General features: G+C 41.5%; 1 protein-coding gene across 1 annotated transcript in view; it reads left to right on the forward strand.

Moving 5' to 3' along the window:
* LOC149473686 (atrial natriuretic peptide receptor 1-like) overlaps positions 1–19,382 on the forward strand; it is a 206,497-nt gene that overhangs the window by 164,713 nt on the left and 22,402 nt on the right. The window contains exon 19 of the mRNA XM_089674786.1: positions 16,116–16,255. Within this exon, the coding sequence (XP_089530912.1) occupies positions 16,116–16,255 (140 nt within the window). The remainder of the gene's footprint in view (positions 1–16,115; positions 16,256–19,382) is intronic.

The raw sequence follows: 19,382 nt of genomic DNA on the forward strand, positions 1-19,382 counted from the left end.
GGGATAACAAAATTAATGACAAAACAGTGGAATTTGAGGTAGATTTGATCAGCAAAAAGGCCAACAAATTTGAAAGCGATAGGGAGGACTTCTTAGCAGGACCTGAACACAACTGTAAGTGTAAGAAATCACAGCCTGTATCCAGGGGGGAACAGTTAGACGATCTGGCACCACCTAACCATGATCAGCCTTCTGGATCATTTGTGAGTAGGGTCAGAGGAGGGGGTGACACTATTCTAGGACAGGGACCATACAGACCTGTTCAGGAGAAAGTCTACCACCCCCTATCTCAACCACACCATCTAGGGTCGAATAGACCAAGGGGAAGGGGAGGATACTCACAATCACATAAAGAACGGGAAGTACAGGAAGCAATATAATATCAGAAAAGATAAGAAATTTCAATACCCTAGAGAGTCCTGTCATCCTGAAACACATTTCAGTGTCCATGAAGGGAGGATAAGGCCAAGAGATTCCGTTCACCAAAGTACATCTGAATAGAACTTCCACTTTACCGAAGGGATTCCCCAGGGAGCTTCCTCAGGTAGAACAGGGCCCATCTAGGGATGACAACACATCTGTCATTGGTCTTACCACACCAGGGGATTGCAGACCATCCCCTTCCTCCACGTTGGTTCTTCCAAGTCATCTTTCATAGAAATGGGATCTCCCATGGGAAACAACATCAGGCGGAAACTTGCCGGAGAACCCGTAGAGGAGGGAGAGGTGAGACAAAGTCTCAAAAGAGGAAAGAAATAATACAGGAACTCAGTACCATTAATATCTTCAATCTTTCCAGGGTTGTTTTTAGTGATTCTGATTTAAAATTACTACAGAATAGTTTGAATTTTGCCCCCCCAATCTTCCAAATCCATTTGAATTATTTGTGGACCTTAATAGGTTCACACGGAATCTCACTGTAAGGGAATTCCCGTGAGATGGCTGGTGAATAGACGTGCGCATGTGCACAGAAATGCACGATCACGCACATGCATGGTGAAGATTGGTGCCAGATGGACTATTTAAGAGGTGCCTCTGCCTGTGCTGAGTGCTGACTGGTCTTCAGCTGTTCCCTGTTTCCTGCTCGTTCCTGTGTTATTTCCTTGTTGCTGACCCGGCTTGTTCCTGACCTGACTCTGATTGCTCTCTTGCTTGATACTGGTTCCTGACTTTGGCTCTGCTCCTGACTTTGGCTTGTTTATGATCTGGTACCTTGCTGTCTGCCCATTGATGACCCCGGCTATTCCTGTGACATTGCTCCTGTCTCCCATCCCTGCTTCCTGTCTTGCTCTGGTGAACACATGGTGATTTACCATACCAGCGCTGCATAACACTGCTGTTTCTGAATCAGAGGTTCATCAGTCTTCCAAAGTCTCCAACTGCGAGAGCTGCAAACAACATCTACTGGCGCTCTCGTCCCCTGGTCCCTAGATACCCTCTCTTCCATTTCCAGTGGGGTCAGGGCTAGTGACACAAGTGAGGCCGAGCTCGTCATTTCAGTCTCCAATCAGGTACGTGACACTCAACCTCAAAAGATATTTTTCCACCAAAGATTCAAAAATAGAAACAGGAGAAGAAATGAGGGAAGTTGATCACTTGGATAGTGACATCGGCCCCGAGGATGAAGCTTTAGCTGTTTTGGAAGAACTGAGGGCTGAGGGGTGTGTGGAACAGGATGGAATTGGTGATCTGGAGAAATATGGCCCATGGTTTTTGGAGACCCATGGGCATGCAAATTTGGGTATGGTGCAACACACTCCCTTCAAGCCCAAATCAACATTCCATCCACATTGGGCAAAACGGAACCATATTGTTTTCTTCTATGAGGTGGTTTATGCCGAGTTCAAGAAAATGTGTAAAAAGTCTAGGGAAGATCATTGTGCTAGCATGACCCCTACAGACAAGAGATCTCTTGAGAATAGAGAAAAACAATTTGGACATTGTCATCAGACAAGCAGACAAAGGAGGTGGCCTTGTCATTAAAGACAAGGCCACCTACTTGGCAGAAGCAGCTCGGTTCCTGACAAACAAAGACACTTATGAGCTTCTCCCTGGGGATCCTATTGCATTTTATAAACCTGCCCTCAAGTATTTGCTTGATCCAGCTATAGAGAATAAGATAGTTTCCAAGCAGGATTGGACCTTTTTGTACAGATCATTTCCCATGACTCTACACTTGTATCACATCCCCAAAATTCACAAAAGTAAGACCAACCCTCCAGGTAGACCCATCATCTCTGGGATTACAAGTAATTTAGGCATAATTTAGGCATTATATCAATTACTTTTTACAAGATTTGGTCGTACATCTGCCTTCATACGTGAGGGACTCTGGCCACATTATTGACATCTTGTCTAGCTACCACTGGCAAGAGAGTTACAGGTGGGTCTCCTTGGATATGTCATCATTATACACATCCATACAACATCCAAGGACAACTCTTTGCACCCTTTTCATATTTAATTTTTATTGAAGTGCATCGAGTTCACATTGACTCACAATTACTTTACCTTCACAAGGCAGTTCTACAGGCAGAGTAAGGCCACGGCCATGGGGGCCAGGTTTGCCCCAAGCTATGACAACATATTCATGGGTTTTTGGAAACAACATCATATTTGGACCCTGTGACGGAACACCTACCCTTCTCACCAACTCGTGACAAAGGACCAGCCAATCTGACACCGCGCTGTCACTTGCATAACAATGTCACTCTCAGCTACACCCTGCACAAAGATTTTCCAACTCGCGGGACCACAATCTATGTGCCAGCAGCCTGAGAGCGATTGTTACTGGGTTTGATTAATTACGCAATTAACCCTTCACACTGCCACCACCGCCTTTTTACAGAGAAAGAGGAAACTCACAAATCCTAGCATTAACACTATGATATTAGCATAAGCATCTGTAACACACAATGTCACCACATACAGGTCTATTCAGATGATTATTACATACAGTAGCACTCTTCAAGAGACAAGGATTCTTTAGTTGCATTAAAAACTTTAGAGACAATTTCAACACTTTTTCAAACTAGGGTTTATTATAAAAAAGGTCAAAATGGTGCAATTAAAATATTTACAGAAAAAGATGTTACACAGACATAAAGAGAACAATAAAGCAATAGAGAAATAAAAGAAAGGAGTAAAGAAGGCAGAATACTTGCAAAGTCCTGGTTTAGCAGAGTCCAATTGTCCAAGCAAAAATGTTGCCTTAGCTCTCAAGTCCGTTAAGTTGTTTCTTGGTTGATGTTAAATGAGAGCTCCCCTTCACCAGGCCTGTCAGTCCTTTTCTATGATATTAAAGGGGTGTCGCCTCAGAACAACTGGACAGTCATTCAGTTTAGGGGATGGGTGCTAGGAGGTCACCAAGTTTATGACCAAGTCCCAACTACAATTTCATAATAATATTAATAACCTCCAATATGTGCAGGTGGTATTCTAGCAACTGGCAGATTAATATTCAGAATTATATTTTATACCCAGGGATACCAAACACAGCGTACCTTTGTCACCCAGGAGGGAAGATACTGTTTTCTCCCCTTTCGTATGTGCTAACATAGTCATGTGGGACCTGGATTGGTTCGTCATATTCAAATATATACCTAATATTAATGTGCCCAGTTCCTGTTGAACTCTATGAATTGCATGCGGAATTGTTACATGTGGAATAGACGTTTTATGGCACGCTCTGCATTCCTAGAGCTCTAATGGCCTAACAGGTCATGTGTGATGGCTGGACTGAGTTATTGTTTTACGATAGGGCAGAGGAAAGTGCTTTTGCAAAACAGACATCCTGCCAAGACTAATTAGCAGTTTACAGCACTGGAGCTGGCCTCTATTTGTGTTTTATTTAAGATAAGAGGCTCTTGGAATTTGTGGCTGTAAGTTGTAACAAACTTCAATTTTCAAGAGGAGGGAAGAGGGGAGAAAGAGAATTTTGTTCATGAAAAACAAAATGGCTGAGACTTAAGGATGGCTGTCGCATACAACTTCCATGGCTTTATTGCACATAATCATTAAAGATCCATAACCATTTGAGGCAAACCTGTTCCTCTATGCACGATATATCGATGATATACTGTCACCTGAATCCCTATAGCATTGAGTTTACGCATGTAGTAACACATGATAACAGTTTGGTCTTTTTGGATCTAGAACTCAGGGTCGGGACAGATTCATGCATAGTGTCTGTGGCAAACTTGCTCATCAGAATTGGAGCGGAGTTCCCCCTCAACCCTCTTTTTCGTGTTCTGTCTGTTTATTTGAGGCATTCCTCAGCCTCATTCCTACCCTCCTCCCTTCCTGAGAGGCAAACTTTATCTCCTGGCAAATGGTGTGGAACAACCAGGAAGACATGAGAAGTGGAGCCAGCCAGTCTGCGGAGGTGTCACTTTTATCACCCAAAACTATGTAAGCTCACTCATTATCAAACCGACCAGAATAAGTGCACAGTCCTCAGGTCAACTGTATGGTTCATATCACGAGATATGAAGCTGGTAATTTAGTGTAGAGTTTCCCGATGACCACTCCCAAGTCAGAGCCCCCCTCCCTTCCCCTGAGAGGGACCTTTAAGAGAGTTAAGTGAGTTAGTCTGAGAGACTCACACACACAGAGATCTCCGAGGTAACACCGTAACAGAGGAGATCAAAGAACCATTCTGCTCTGCATCTTGAATTTGCTAAAACCAGGCAAGGCAAGTAACTTACCCTGTAATTCCCTCGCTATTCTATGTTTGCTGTGTCTTTATATTCATATACAGTGAGGTCCATAAATATTGGGACATCGACACAACTCTAACATTTTTGGCTCTATACACCACCACAATGGATTTGAAATGAAAAGAACAAGATGTGCTTTAACTGCAGACTGTCAGCTTTAATTTGAGGGTATTTACATTCAAATCAGGTGAACGGTGTAGGAATTACAACTGTTTCCATATGTGCCTCCCACTTGTTAAGGGACCAAAAATAATGGGACAATTGGCTTCTCAGCTGTTCCATGGCCAGGTGTGTGTTATTCCCTCATTATCCCAATTACAATGAGCAGATAAAAGGTCCAGAGTTCATTTCTAGTGTGCTATTTGCATTTGGAATCTGTTGCTGTTAACTCTCAAGATGAGATCCAAAGAGCTGTCACTATCAGTGAAGCAAGCCATCATTAGGCTGAAAAAACAAAACAAATCCATCAGAGAGATAGCAAAAACATTAGGCGTGGCCAAAACAACTGTTTGGAACATTCTTAAAAAGAAGGAACGCACCGGTGAGCTCAGCAACACCAAAAGACCCAGAAGACCACAGAAAACAACTGTGGTGGATGACCAAAGAATTCTTTCCCTGGTGAAGAAAACACCCTTCACAACAGTTGGCCAGATCAAGAACACTCTCCAGGAGGTAGGTGTATGTGTGTCAAAGTCAACAATCAAGAGAAGAATTCACCAGATTGAATACAGAGGGTTCACCACAAGATGTAAACCATTGGTGAGCCTCAAAAACAGGAAGGCCAGATTAGAGTTTGCCAAACGACATGTAAAAAAGCCTTCACAGTTCTGGAACAACATCCTATGGACAGATGAGACCAATATCAACTTGTACCAGAGTGATGGGAAGAGAAGAGTATGGAGAAGGAAAGGAACTGCTCATGATCATAAGCATACCACCTCATCAGTGAAGCATGGTGGTGGTAGTGTCATGGCGTGGGCATGTATGGCTGCCAATGGAACTGGTTCTCTTGTATTTATTGATGATGTGACTGCTGACAAAAGCAGCAGGATGAATTCTGAAGTGTTTTGGGCAATATTATCTGCTCATATTCAGCCAAATGCTTCAGAACTCATTGGACGCCGCTTCACAGTGCAGATGGACAATGACCCAAAGTATACTGCAAAAGCAACCAAAGAGTTTTTTAAGGGAAAGAAGTGGAATGTTATGCAATGGCCAAGTCAATCACCTGACCTGAATCCGATTGAGCACGCATTTCACTTGCTGAAGACAAAACTGAAGGGAAAATGCCCCAAGAACAAGCAGGAACTGAAGACAGTTGCAGTAGAGACCTGGCAGAGCATCACCAGGGATGAAACCCAGCTTCTGGTGATGTCTATGCATTCCAGACTTTAGGCTGTAATTGACTGCAAAGGATTTGCAACCAAGTATTAAAAAGTGAAAGTTTGATTTATGATTATTATTCTGTCCCATTACTTTTGGTCACTTAACAAGTGGGAGGCACATATGCAAACTGTTGTAATTCCTACAACGTTCACCTGATTTGGATGTAAATACCCTCAAATTAAAGCTGACAGTCTGCAGTTAAAGAACATCTTGTTCGTTTCATTTCAAAACCATTGTGGTGGTGTACAGAGCCAAAAATGTTAGAATTGTGTCGATGTCCCAATATTTATGGACCTGACTGTATATATATTTTTGTGACATCTTTGTAACTATTTATTTTGCATCTGTTTGACCGTTAGAAATAAATCTTTCTTTCTGAAAGTGTTAAACTGTTTCTAAGCGCTTACTTGCAATTCACGAATCCCTGCCTTTGAAGAGACGCTACTGTTGGATTATATCTCTGTATAACAGGTCCGCGGGCCGTGCTATATAGATCAATATTTCAATCATTATAGTGTATATTTGATAACGGGAGTTTCCCAGTCTCCGACAAAAGTGGTGGTGGCAGTAGAGGGTTAGTTGCGTAACTAACCCGACCCAGTAACAAGCGCATTCAGGCTGCAGGCACCGATTGTAGTCCATTAGCTGGGCAATCGCTGTGTAGGGTGCAGCTGGGTGGGGCCTTGTTACGCGCGTCACACCGCGGTTTTGGATCGGCCGGCCCTTCGGTCACGAGTTTGGTGAGAAGGTCTGGGGTCTGACGCCGTGGGCGTGACGTAATACTGTTAGTCGCGGCTGGGCGATTGTCGCCTGTTGGTGGCGGCGGCCGCAGGTCGTGACAGTGTCTAAAACTCATTTCGAACCCACAGCAGGCAACTCATACCTACACACTGAGAGTCATAATCAGCCAAGATGGATCAAAAATGTTCCTCTGGGCCAGTTCTGTAGGTTGAGGAGGACTTGTACTCTGGTTGAAGACTGACACTCAAAGTCAAATTTTGAGAAAAAAGTTTGTGGAGAAGGTATGTGCAGTCACCAATATTGATGAGGCGTACAATAAATATAGGAAGGAATACAACAGTATGGCAGGCACTAAGGTGGTTACTGTGACTGCACATAAGCCCAGGAAATATGAGAAACCCAATAGACAACATAGTGTAGCTTTCCGTACTAGGTTCAATCAGCAAGCCTCTGATATCAAGAGAACCCTCAACAAATATTGGAATATTCTAATTCAGGATCCCCTCCTTTCTGCACATATCCCTCAACAGCCAGAAGTGATATTTTGACGACCTCAAGATTTGAGGAGCATATTGGCTCCAAGCAGAATCAAACTTTCCACCAAACGTTTAACTTCGGGGTGGAGTACTTTAACCAAAAAGGTAGCTATAAATGTGACCTGGTTTACCCTTGGCATGTTCTTCCTCTCCCCTTTTGGTCCATGTTTGTGCCAATTTGTTGTATATGCATCGTATGTAGCGGTTGCTTGCTCCCTCTTATGCGCATTTATCAAGTGCTGATGCACACGTGGCTTGTATACACTTTTATATTGAGGTTATTATTCTGTGTTTTAGTGCATCCACATTCCCATTCATATATATATATATATATATATATATATATATATATATATATATATTTTTTTTTTTTTTTTTTTTAATTTTTTTTTTTTCCCATATGTTTTTTATAATGTTGGTATGCGTTGCATGTTATTTTTGGCGTGTTTTATTAATATGCGATTTTAAATTTATATATATATTTCCCCTGGGTGATTTGCCAATGCTGCATAATTTGTGTGGCCTCTCTCCACCTCCTCCATTATTTTTTTGGCCCCTTGCATCCTAGTCATCCCTCTCCTTTCATATGCAACAAGCATTACATCTGCCCATTTTTGCCAGCGCACTTTTGCCCTTGTCCTGCATAACCGCGATGATGCACTTCCGGTGCACTGTTAATAGCAGATTTCCCTTGGGTGGGTGGGACAGGGCACATGCATCTTCGCCAGACATGGGAGGTGTGCATGCGCACTAGCGGTGGCACATTTTCGGAATTGTGGCTGGTGGCTATGAGTCTGTGGCTTGCGCTCCATGCATCGCGCCATGAGGCTTGAGGGGGCTACCATCTCTCCAGTTCACTCTGCCTATTTTCTTGGTCCATCAGTAAGTTGTCCACCTTCATAATTTTAAGATTTTTTACATCTACATTGATATTTCCTCTTTGCCACTAAGTTTTCATGCATTGAGGCAAATGTTAATAGGGATTGCATTTATTTGCAGCATGTTAACTGCTTATGGATTGTGTGAGTTACAGTTTTCCTCTAGGCATTAGCTGTGGGGCATAGATATTGGGCGGCCCCTGGTGGGCTTCACCCTTGTCATCTCCATATGGTAGGGGTGTGGTGATGTCCTACACATGTTCTTTCCCCTATATATGAGGTACTGGCACCTCCGGTTGTCTTAGCTCTGAGGAAGGGAATGTGTCTCCCGAAACGCGGCAACTATTTCCAACCGAGCAGTTGTTTTTACAGGACTTCTGTGTCTGGGACTAAAAGATTTGGCTCAGTGTCTGTTTTTATGGTCTTTTTGTGAGTATGCATTTTTGTTACATATTTTTAAACACATTTTTATCACGGTACTGCACGTGGAGAGTGCGCTCTCTTGTGTTTTCTCTTGACAGTCCCTGGCAAAGGGCTAATCCAGTTTCCCACCAGAGTGCTTCTTTCTCCTTAACTGGCCCTGGGGGTGTAGGATTATTCACTCAGTCCTATTCCTATGAGCTAGTGGGTGGGTAGCTGCTTTCAGGCCTTCCACTGGGCTGGCTGCTTCCCTGCTGCACAGGTGGTCCTTGCTCTGGGGGCCGATGAGGTCTTACCTTTCCTCCTCTCCAGAACCACTGCCTGGAGGTGATCCCCTTCCCAACTGGGCCTCCTCCCAGGCTCCTGCACCTCAACCTACTCATTCCATCGTCCACCTGAACTCTCCTGCTTATAAGCAAACTCTCACATTTAAGGGCTGCCCTAGCCCCATGCCAAGCCTCCTGCTTGACGGTTTGGCCAGGGTCCTTTAAGTGTGCAGGCCAGCCTCTCCTCACCCCCTGCCCACTGCTTCTAGAATCTTCTACAAGATTTTAGGGCAGGGGAAGGAATCAGGGGACTGACATGCAGAGCCTCTCAAAATTTCTCAAAAATTGAACTCTAGCTCCCCCTGGCCATCTAGAGGGGCACTATACTGGTATCACAGCCTGTCCAATCCTATATAACAACCAGGGCTACCAACAAGGGCAGAGCCATCCCTCCTGTACTGGGCCTGGACCCCATCAACTCAGCATGGGGTCCTGGGGCCGAGCTGGGAATGGTTAAGAGCCTTAACAGGTCACAGGTGGAGTAATTCTGTAGTTCCCAGCACTTAAAGAAAAGTTTTCTAAGCCCCACAGTTTGCCACAGCAGGTCACCTCTTTCTTCTCTTCTGGGTGCCTGGGTGGGGGTTGAGAGCCTGTCAGGTAGGCTGTATGAGGACCTGTCATTTTTTATGGTGGTGCTAATAATGAATGGCCTATGTTGGTGACCCTTCCGAAGTACCGCAAAGAGGGTTCTTGGTTAGATTTCCATTTTTATACTACCTTGGATAGCAGGATGTCATAATGTTTTAGGAAAACGTTGAAAGACATTTCACCTGCGCCTAGGTCTTTTGTCTAAAAAAATTAGCTCTTTCACTTTGTTTCATATGGGGAGTAGTTGAAAACATAATAAGTCCTGTCATTCAAAAGTTATGTTTCGAAACATGTCCAGCTCTTTATCAAGTTAGGATCAACTAACAGTAGTTGCTTTGCTTTTAAATGGCAGGAGCTATTATGTTTTATACTAGCCCCTATGCAAAATAAGGTAAAAGAGCTATTATTTAAACAAAAGACCTGGGTGTGGGTACGGAATATCTTTACATCCAACATATTTGAGGATCTCTGCCTGGTCAAAGGAGGTTTCATCCTGGCACCATGCATCGGCTAACGAGTCCACTTCAGAATTACAACTACATAGTGTTAAACACAATGTATGGAAAACTGTGTATTTAAGTTTGTAACTACTAAAGAGGTACTGTATATCATAAAATGGTCATGGTAATGTGTCTGTTTTAAAGCATTGGGGTTATTCAGCAAAGAAGCCCAGAGAATAATGCAAACTGTAACCCATAGTGAAAAATCATATTAACCACTTAAAGACTGCCCGCCCGCAATGTACTGCAAAAGGGCGGCAGCTACAGGACCAGCGATGTACCCATATGTTGCTGTGTTTTTCCAGGTTTGGAGCATGCACCCCCTGCTAACCCTTGCTGTCATTCACTGTAGGACATGTTTTGTTAGCAGGCCCCGGCCAAAACACTGATCTCCTGCAACGAATGGAGACACAGAGCTGTGCATGTATTTGTAAAGACAGGCACAGGATCTAGCCGGATCTTCTCTTCCTGGAATGAAATGACACACCACATGTGAGTAAGGCCTGTAGTACACATGAATTCACCTAGTCGTTAAGCTCTCCTGGCAGTAGAAAAACATTAAACGTGGCAAAATCACATGTAAATGCGGTACCTCGTTTAGCCACATTTATCCAAGTTTAGCTCTTGGAAGTTTATGCATTTGATTGGCCAGAGTATTTTCCATTGACACGGATAACCTTCCAAGCACTAAACGGAGCTAATGTTTAGCCATTTTTAGCCAGGTTTACACGCGTTTTTGGCATATTTAGCATTTTTTGGTCAAAACATTTCTCGTCTGAATGCGATTATTCTGTGTTCAGAAGAGGAACATTTAACTGTCCCTAAACTCTGCTGCTCCTAAACTCTGGTAAAAGCCTACGTGTACATGGACGCATAGGCTTTTATTGAGTTCAGAAGTGAAGCAAAAAAAGAGCGCACCAACCTTGCACATTACCTCAGTAAACTATGAATTTATTAAATAAAACATATACAGTTGTGTTCAAAATAATAGCAGTGTGTTGAAAAAAGTGAATAAAGCTCAAAATCCTTCTAATAGCTTTTATTTCCATACACACAAATGCATTGGGAACACTACACATTCTATTCCAAATCAAAACATGAAGAAAAATATATCAAATTTGTGTTGTTCCTCTAAAAAAATTGAAGAAAAGTGAATATTAGACTGTTCAAAAAAATAGCAGTGTTTGTATTCTTCATTACAAACTCAAACATTCACTATATAAACTGAAAAATGTTTGAAGATTTTGCTTTCCTTTGAATCACTTAATTAATATTTAGTTGTATAAGCACTGTTTCTGAGAACTGCTGTAATTCTGTGTTGCATGGAGTCAACCAACTTCTGGTACCTGTGAACAGGTATTCCAGCCCAGGATGGTGAAAAAGGATTCCTTGAAACAGTTCCACAAATGCATGAAAGGTTGTGTAGCACTAAAACAAGGCTGGGGAAGCCCGACCAAAACGGTGAAGTGAAGCAAAAAGAAAGAGTGCACCAACTTTGCGCATTACCTCAGTAAACTGTGAATTTATTAAATAAAAAATATATATATATACTCACAAACAAGTATATATATTTCCTTTGAGGATCTGTTTATGCTTGTTATACTTCCTTGTTTGTGAGTATATACAGTTATGTTCAAAATAATAGCAGTCAGACATCACTAACCTGATCAATCACTGTTTTTGGTAGAAATGATATTCTACATGGCAAATAGCTTACTAGCAGGTGTAGTAGAGTAATTGAAATCCAACAGACCCAACAGTCATGACATGCATGCTGCTGATTCTGTGTAATTGAGTCACTAATTGAAAGGGGCATGTTCAAAATAATAGCAGTGTGGAGTTCTATTAGTGAGGTCATTCATTCTTTGAAAAACAGGTGGCAATTATTGCCCTTATTTAAGGAAGGAAGGCAGCAAATGTTGTACATGCTGGTTACAGCGCATTTCTCTCTGAAATTCTGAGGAAAATGGGTCGTTCCAGACACTGTTCAGAAGAACAGCGTACCTTGATTAAAAAGTTGATTGGAGAGGGGAAAACATATAAAGAAGTGCAGAAAATGATAGGCTGCTCAGCTAAAATGATCGCAAATGCTTTAAACTGGCAACCAAAACCTGAAAGATGTGGAAGAAAGCGAAAAACTACCATTCGAATGGATAGAAGAATAGCCAAAATGGCAAGGACTCAGCCAACAATCAGCTCCAGGAAGATCAAAGAAGGTCTAAAGTTACCTGTGAGTACTGTTACAATTAGAAGACGCCTATGTGAAGCCAAGCTATCTGCAAGAAGCCCCCGCAAAGTCCCACTGTTGAAAAAAAGACGTGTGCTGAAGAGTTTACAATTTGCCAAAGAGCACATTGACTGGCCTAAAGAGAAATGACGCAACATTTTGTGGACTGATGAAAGTAAGATTGTTCTTTTTGGGTCTAGTGGCCGGAGACTGTTTGCCAGACTGTCCGATTGAATCCGATTGAGCATGCATTTCACTTGCTGAAGACAAAACTGAAGGGAAAATGCCCCAAGAACAAGCAGGAACTGAAGACAGTTGCAGTAGAGGCCTGGCAGAGCATCACCAGGGATGAAACCCAGCGTCTGGTGATGTCTATGCGTTCCAGACGTCAGGCTGTAATTGACTGCAAAGGATTTGCAACCAAGTATTAAAAAGTGAAAGTTTGATATATGATTATTATTCTGTCCCATTACTTTTGGTCCCTTAACAAGTGGGAGGCACATATGCAAACTGTTGTAATTCCCACACCGTTCACCTGATTTGGATGTAAATACCCTCAAATTAAAGCTGACAGTCTGCAGTTAAAGCACATCTTGTTCGTTTCATTTCAAATCCATTGTGGTGGTGTATAGAGCCAAAAATGTTAGAATTGTGTTGATGTCCCAATATTTATGGACCTGACTGTAAAAGTGAAAAAATGTCCAAATTGGTGTTTAAACACCACGTAGTAAAAGGAGGAAGTCATGTGACTAACGTGATGCAACGCGTAGGCACGCAGTGATGCACTTCCAGCGCGGACGCTATTTTACTACACCCATGCAAGTACACCCAGAACATGAGGTTCTAAATGCCTGTATACACATGAGTGAAATGTGAGTGCAAAATTGGAAGGTTTGGCTTTATTTTACATACATTAAAAAAGTAATACACTATGGGAGATTCTGCTTATGTTTTATAATGAAAAACTGGCTATACCACACCTGTATACCTGGAGAGGATTTTGCCACCATTACGTTTATTCCTGAGGGGGAGATCGCTGCAGGAAGAGGCGCGCAGTGACAGAGGAATCATGTACATGGAGGATCCAGTTTGGTGATCCTACAGGTGTTTTGACCCTTGCCTATCAAAGCAAGGAGGTGAGCGGGTATTTCAGCTATCTGTGGATATCCTTCTGTGGTCATGCACATCCACTATCCACTTGCACAAGTGCTTTATATATTGGACTACGTGGTGTTTAAACACCAATTTGGACATTTTTTCACTTTTATATATTATTTATAGTGTCATGCGTTTATTTTTTATGCATGTTTGTCACACATAGTGTGACATGGTTATTTCACTTCAGTGTTTACTGTCACGGTGATTTATTTTGTTTTACACAATTTATGTGTTTGGGTAGACATTTGTTTTTTGGGGGTATTCTCTGGTTAGTATTGTAATAAGGAATTTTTTCCTGGATATATGTGCGTTTTTCTTTCGTCTTTAGTCCTATTTTTGGACAGTGTTTATTTATCAGTCCCATTTGGACTATTCTATCTTATTGTTTGAGTGTTCACCATCACTGTAGATCCTATTTAGGATCAATTCACATATAAGAAAAATTAATAATAGCGCCTATGGTCAAAATTATATAACTTACTAATAGTGTACCAGCTGCAAAAAATCACCATATATAAAGTGTACCAATAAATAAATAATTTGCGCTAGTAAATGTGTATAAAAAGAAATCATCAAATCATAAGTCCAGAAAAAAATATATATATGCCAATACCACAAAAAAAAAAAAAAAAAAAAGTGTTGAAAGTGTTACTGGCCCTTTAAGTTCCCTTTTTGAAACACAGTCTTAGAGGGTGCTGGCCCGTTAATGTATTTACTTATTTAATTTATTTATCATTAGTGTTTTATTCAAATTTCTTTTTATTCTATTTTTGTTCTCTTGTTTTAAAGTTTTTTTGCTTGTGATGGCAAATATATTGGATACATTGTATATCCTTTGTGGACTCCTGTCATCTGTGGGGCGGCTTGCTTTGCTTGATTCCCCATTGATGTCAGCTGTTCGTTTCCTGTGAGTGAATATTTAAGGAGGTTGAGACGTCTCACATCTATCCGCTCCGTGAGGACGTCGATGACGAAACGCGTAGGGCGGAGCTTGATTGATGTGACGTCATTACGTTTTTGGCTGCCAGCTACTGCGCATGTGCTGAGTAGCCAGGCTCGTTTATGTGATTGCTGTTATGCTGTTGATGCTGGTGTCGGCTGGGACACCTCTTGAGTAAGTGCAATGAGTACCTAATAAAGGAATTGGTTTTTATAATATTGCACCATGAAGTCTTTCTGTTTCTCTCGAGTGCTTGGCATTTCCCCCCATGGATACGTTTGAAGGTGGTCCTTTATCTATTGGAGAAGTGGATTTTCGATTAACTACAAAGTTTTTCATCCTGTTATTTCGATCGATGAGGATCGATGTGTTGCAGAGTTTTCGTTTCTGAAGATATATTTATGGATGATCTGCCATTATATTATCAAGGTTTTTTGGTGAAAACTTTTCATATTTAGACACTTTTTTTGCACAAAAGTTTTTTGCACTTAAAAGTTTTTTTAATTTTTTTTTTTTTTTTTGTGGTATTGGCATATATATATTTTTTTCTGGACTTATGATTTGATGATTTCTTTTTATACACATTTACTAGCGCAAATTATTTATTTATTGGTTCAATTCACATATACACCATACTTTGCGAGATTATTGGTGTATACACTTTAGTCATTGGTATCACTTTGAATCCTGTAGTGGATTGCAATTCACTTTCTTCACAAAAGGATCCCCAGAGGATCAGGTCACTTTCAGACACTAATAGTATTTACTTTTGATCTTATGTGGATCAAGTCACTTTTATATTTTTTCGTTTATTTAATTCAGATTTTATCACATGTATTTTTATGTTTATGTTTTGTTATTCACTTATGCATGGTATTATATATTATATATTTTATGTAACGCTTTATCATTTATTACATTTTTTGTCCATAGATCATTAGGTATAGGATTAGATGTTAGCAGCTCCTTCTTCTTTTTATATTTGAATCTATTTTTTTAGTTAGGAGCGCAGGAGGTTTACACCAATATAACCTAGCTATGTATGAGAGTATGTATCATAGTAATATTTTTCCTCATTTCCCTCACAGGTGAAAAACTGTGAATCTTTTCCCCATTCAACATTTAAAGTGTTACTAAACCCACAACAGTAAAATCAGTCTGTATTTGCAGTAAAGCATGCTTGTTATATTCACTGGGAAACCTAAGGGGTTAATCCTCTGCATTGTGTAAAATGGCCGTTTGAGCCTGATTGCTTTGTTGCTCCCCTTGTTTAAGTGACCACCTCTTATCTCCTGGTAAGACAGACTGAACCATAGGCATTTTGCACATGCTCAGTTTGGTGTGTATTGCTAGAGAGGTTGTTTTGTTTGTTTTTTCTTGGGAAAGTGCATGTGATCAGCACAGGGTCAATCAGCACTGTCCAGACAGAGGTCAGGGGTTTTGCATCCTCCTAGAGCAGAAATAAAACTGCTCCTAAGCTTTAGTCAGTGCTGTGCTGGACACTGATAGAAGCCACAAGACTGCTCTAACTGCTGATGAGAAAAGGTATTTAGCAGTTCCATGTTCTGTGGTAATTGCATTTCTATGTTCTGTGTACTGTGGGAGAGCAGATATAGTGAATGCAGGGTCCTGGGTTATGTAACACTTTAATGTATGCTGACATTTGATAAATATAGTGTATTTGTTTCCCTCCTTAGTGACATTGTGGGGTTCACAAATTTGTCTAGCACCAGTACACCATACCAGGTGGTAGATTTCCTCAACAAACTCTACACAACCTTTGATGATATAATTGACAACTATGACGTCTATAAAGTGGAGACGATAGGTGATGCCTGTAAGTTGCCATCTTAAATGATAATTTTCTATGTAGTTGCTGCATTGAAAATCATTCTAAAGTTATGTATACATGTGCCACAGTCCAGCAGATACTGAACTGCATGTGTAAACAGTGTTGGAAGTGCCGTGCCGACATCACCCATAGAACCTTTATACATTCTATCTATACTAACCCAGCCTGTACAAACTCATATAATTTAGAGTCCAATTGGTAAAGCAACATATATTTATGAGGTCTATTAAAAAGAATGCACAACACAAATAACATAAAATTGTTACCAATACTTACTGTAATTTTTCCTTCCCTGGCTTTTCCTCATGCCAACAAGACATCGGGTCAACTCCACCCCCTTGACCACGATAAGACATTCCTGAATAAATCAATAAAGGCAGCCAGTACGTGGTGCAGGTGTTCTGTAGATAGCTTGCAACAAACTAGGGAGGACATATGCCAGCATGAGTCTGTGCCAGAAAAGAAAAAATTAGGTAAGTATTGGTAACAATTTTCTGTTTTCCTGGCTCAGCTTCATGCCAGTAAGATCTTGGGACTAAACTAGCCAAACCCAAGGAGGGGAAAGGCACCAGACACCAGGTGCTGCTACAGAGAAAATGTAATGTCTAGACACAGCAGAAGATAACATGGAAGCTCCTATAACTCCAGATTGGGACGAGGCCACTAATTTGTAGTGCTTTATTAAAGTATAAGTTTAATGGCTTAGTCCTTGACAAATACATCAGAAGAGACCTTACGTCTAGTCTGCTCAAACTAGACTCCTCCGTATCTGATGCGAAGGCAAAAACGCTGGAAGAAGCGATTCCCAGTTGAAGTGAAATTCTGAGGAGACCTTAGGCAGGAAACTTTGAGAAGGTCGAAGGGGAAAAAAAAGTTATAAAAAAAAAGCTATTAGGAGTGTTTTAGTAGCATTTAGCATTGAGTATCATTTAGTGGTTTTTTTTTTATTCTGCTGGAAAAACGCTCCCAAAAACTCTGCAAAAACATTTTTTTTATGCTCCTAGGCGCTGAAGCTTGAAAAACCCTACAAAGCTAAAATAGTCTGCATGGACACATAGGATAACATTAGCTTCAAAGAGCAGAAAAAAAATGCTAACAGCTTCTAGGAGGTTAAAAAACGCTAGTGTACATGGAGCCTTAAACATCTGCTGGTTGTTTACACTAGAGAGCTGGCAGCCTGCCAAGATCTGCTCTCAATAGTAAAAAAGTTCAGATTTCAATAACTGTGTTGTGAACTTTGAAAATGCATTTCTCCACATTGCCTTTGGCTACAGAGTTGAATGAGAACTCGCTTTGGTCTCTATGCACACTAGTTTTTTTTAAGCTCCTAGAAGCTATTATCAGCATATTTGTTTTTCTGCTCCTAGAAGCTAAATAAAGTTATCCTATGTATTTGTGCACACTATATTAGGCTACTCCAAAGACATGCTGGTAGGTTAATTGGCTCCTGTCTAAATTGGCCCTAGTATGTATATGTATGAATGTGAGAGTTAGGCACTTTAGATTGTACGCCCCTTGAGGGTTAGGGACTGATGTGAATGTACAATATATGTATGTAAAGCGCTGTGTAAATTGACGGCGCTATAAAAGTACCTAGAATAAATAAATGCAGTATGGCTTCTTGCAGCAGAATGCTGCAATGTCAGTGACTTATCTTGCTGAGACCACCGCAGCGAGAAACACTGTTTTTAAAGTGAGATACCATAACAGATTGTCTGTCTGAATTCTGAAAAAATTATGATTTCAACAACCTTTTTAAAACTAATGGCAAATCACACCAGAAAAAAAGGACGTATCGACTTATCGGAAGAATTTTGATGCTGCTCTGAGGAATCGGACCAGTAGAGGCTTCCTAAACCAGGATGTATCCGTAAGGGTCAAAAGTGCTGACACTTGAACTTTAAGGGTGTTGTAGCTTAGACCTGCATCAAGCCCAGATTATAGAAAATTCAACACATCAGCCACTGTGGGCAACTGGAAAGAAAACCTATGTTCAAAAGAAAAAGCTTTGAATCTCTGACACACTTGGTGGTATGTGACTTTGGTAGAAATTGTCCTAGCCGAAAGGAGGGTGGACATCACTGATTCTAAAAGATTTAAGCCTTGCAGCTTACCTCTTTCAAATTCCATGCAGTTGAGACCAAATGGGCTGGATTGGGATGAGTCTTGCAATTCTGAAGGAGTAGGCCTTGGGCCTGAGGAAGTCTGATTGGTGGATACTTCGCCAGGTTAAACAGGAGGGAAAGCCATGGCCTCCTTGGCCAGAACAAAGCAATCATGGCTGACACCCCTTCTTCCATGATCTTCAGTAGCGACTATCAGAGCAGTTGGTGGAAAAAGGTCAACTTGCTTGAATTTCCACCTCTAGAAGTGGGCATCTTGAGCTAGAGCTTGTGGACAGAAGTAGCAGGAGAAGAACTGAGGTACTTGGCAGTTAATCGGAGTTGCCATGAGATCCAGCTTGGGAATTCCCCATTAAGCAAATATTTCTGCCAGATATCTCAAATCAAGTATCCACTCTGTGTGGTTTGAAAACCTACTGCTCAAACGGACAGCCAGGGTATTCTGAAGGCCCGGTACATACGCTGCAGACAGATCTCTGCTGTGATCTGGAGAAGCTGAGGACTCATCGTTCTCCCTTGTTTCATTATGTATCAAACATCAGAAGGTTGACTCTCTTGCCCTGAATGATGGGCAGAAATTTCTTAAGAGCCTCCGTGGCCCCTCTCAGTTCCAATAGATTGGAAGAACATGGAATCTAAGAACACCATGTTCCCTGAGCCCTCAGGTCCCATCAATGAGCCCCCCAACCGAGGAGACTAGCATCTGAAGTAATTGTGATCCAGTCTCCAGGGTTGGTGGGCCTGTCCAGAGAGAGATTGCCCCTCTGGCTCCACCAAAGGAGGTTGCTGAGAATGAAGAGAGGAATCTGTGATGCCACTGGCTCAGAAGGCAAAACTGGAATTTTCTCATCTGCCATTGCACCCACGGAACTGCTGGAATACAGGCTGTTAGAATGCCCAGGAAACTCATACCCCTGCTGACCAAAATCAAGGTTGAAGTCATCATCTCCATGGCTTTCAAGCACACCCACTCCATCTTGTCCTCAGGA

The sequence above is a fragment of the Staurois parvus genome, unplaced genomic scaffold (assembly GCF_062004578.1).
Source record: "Staurois parvus isolate SC_StPar_1 unplaced genomic scaffold, SC_StPar_1.0 ptg000012l, whole genome shotgun sequence".
NCBI lineage: Eukaryota > Metazoa > Chordata > Amphibia > Anura > Ranidae > Staurois > Staurois parvus.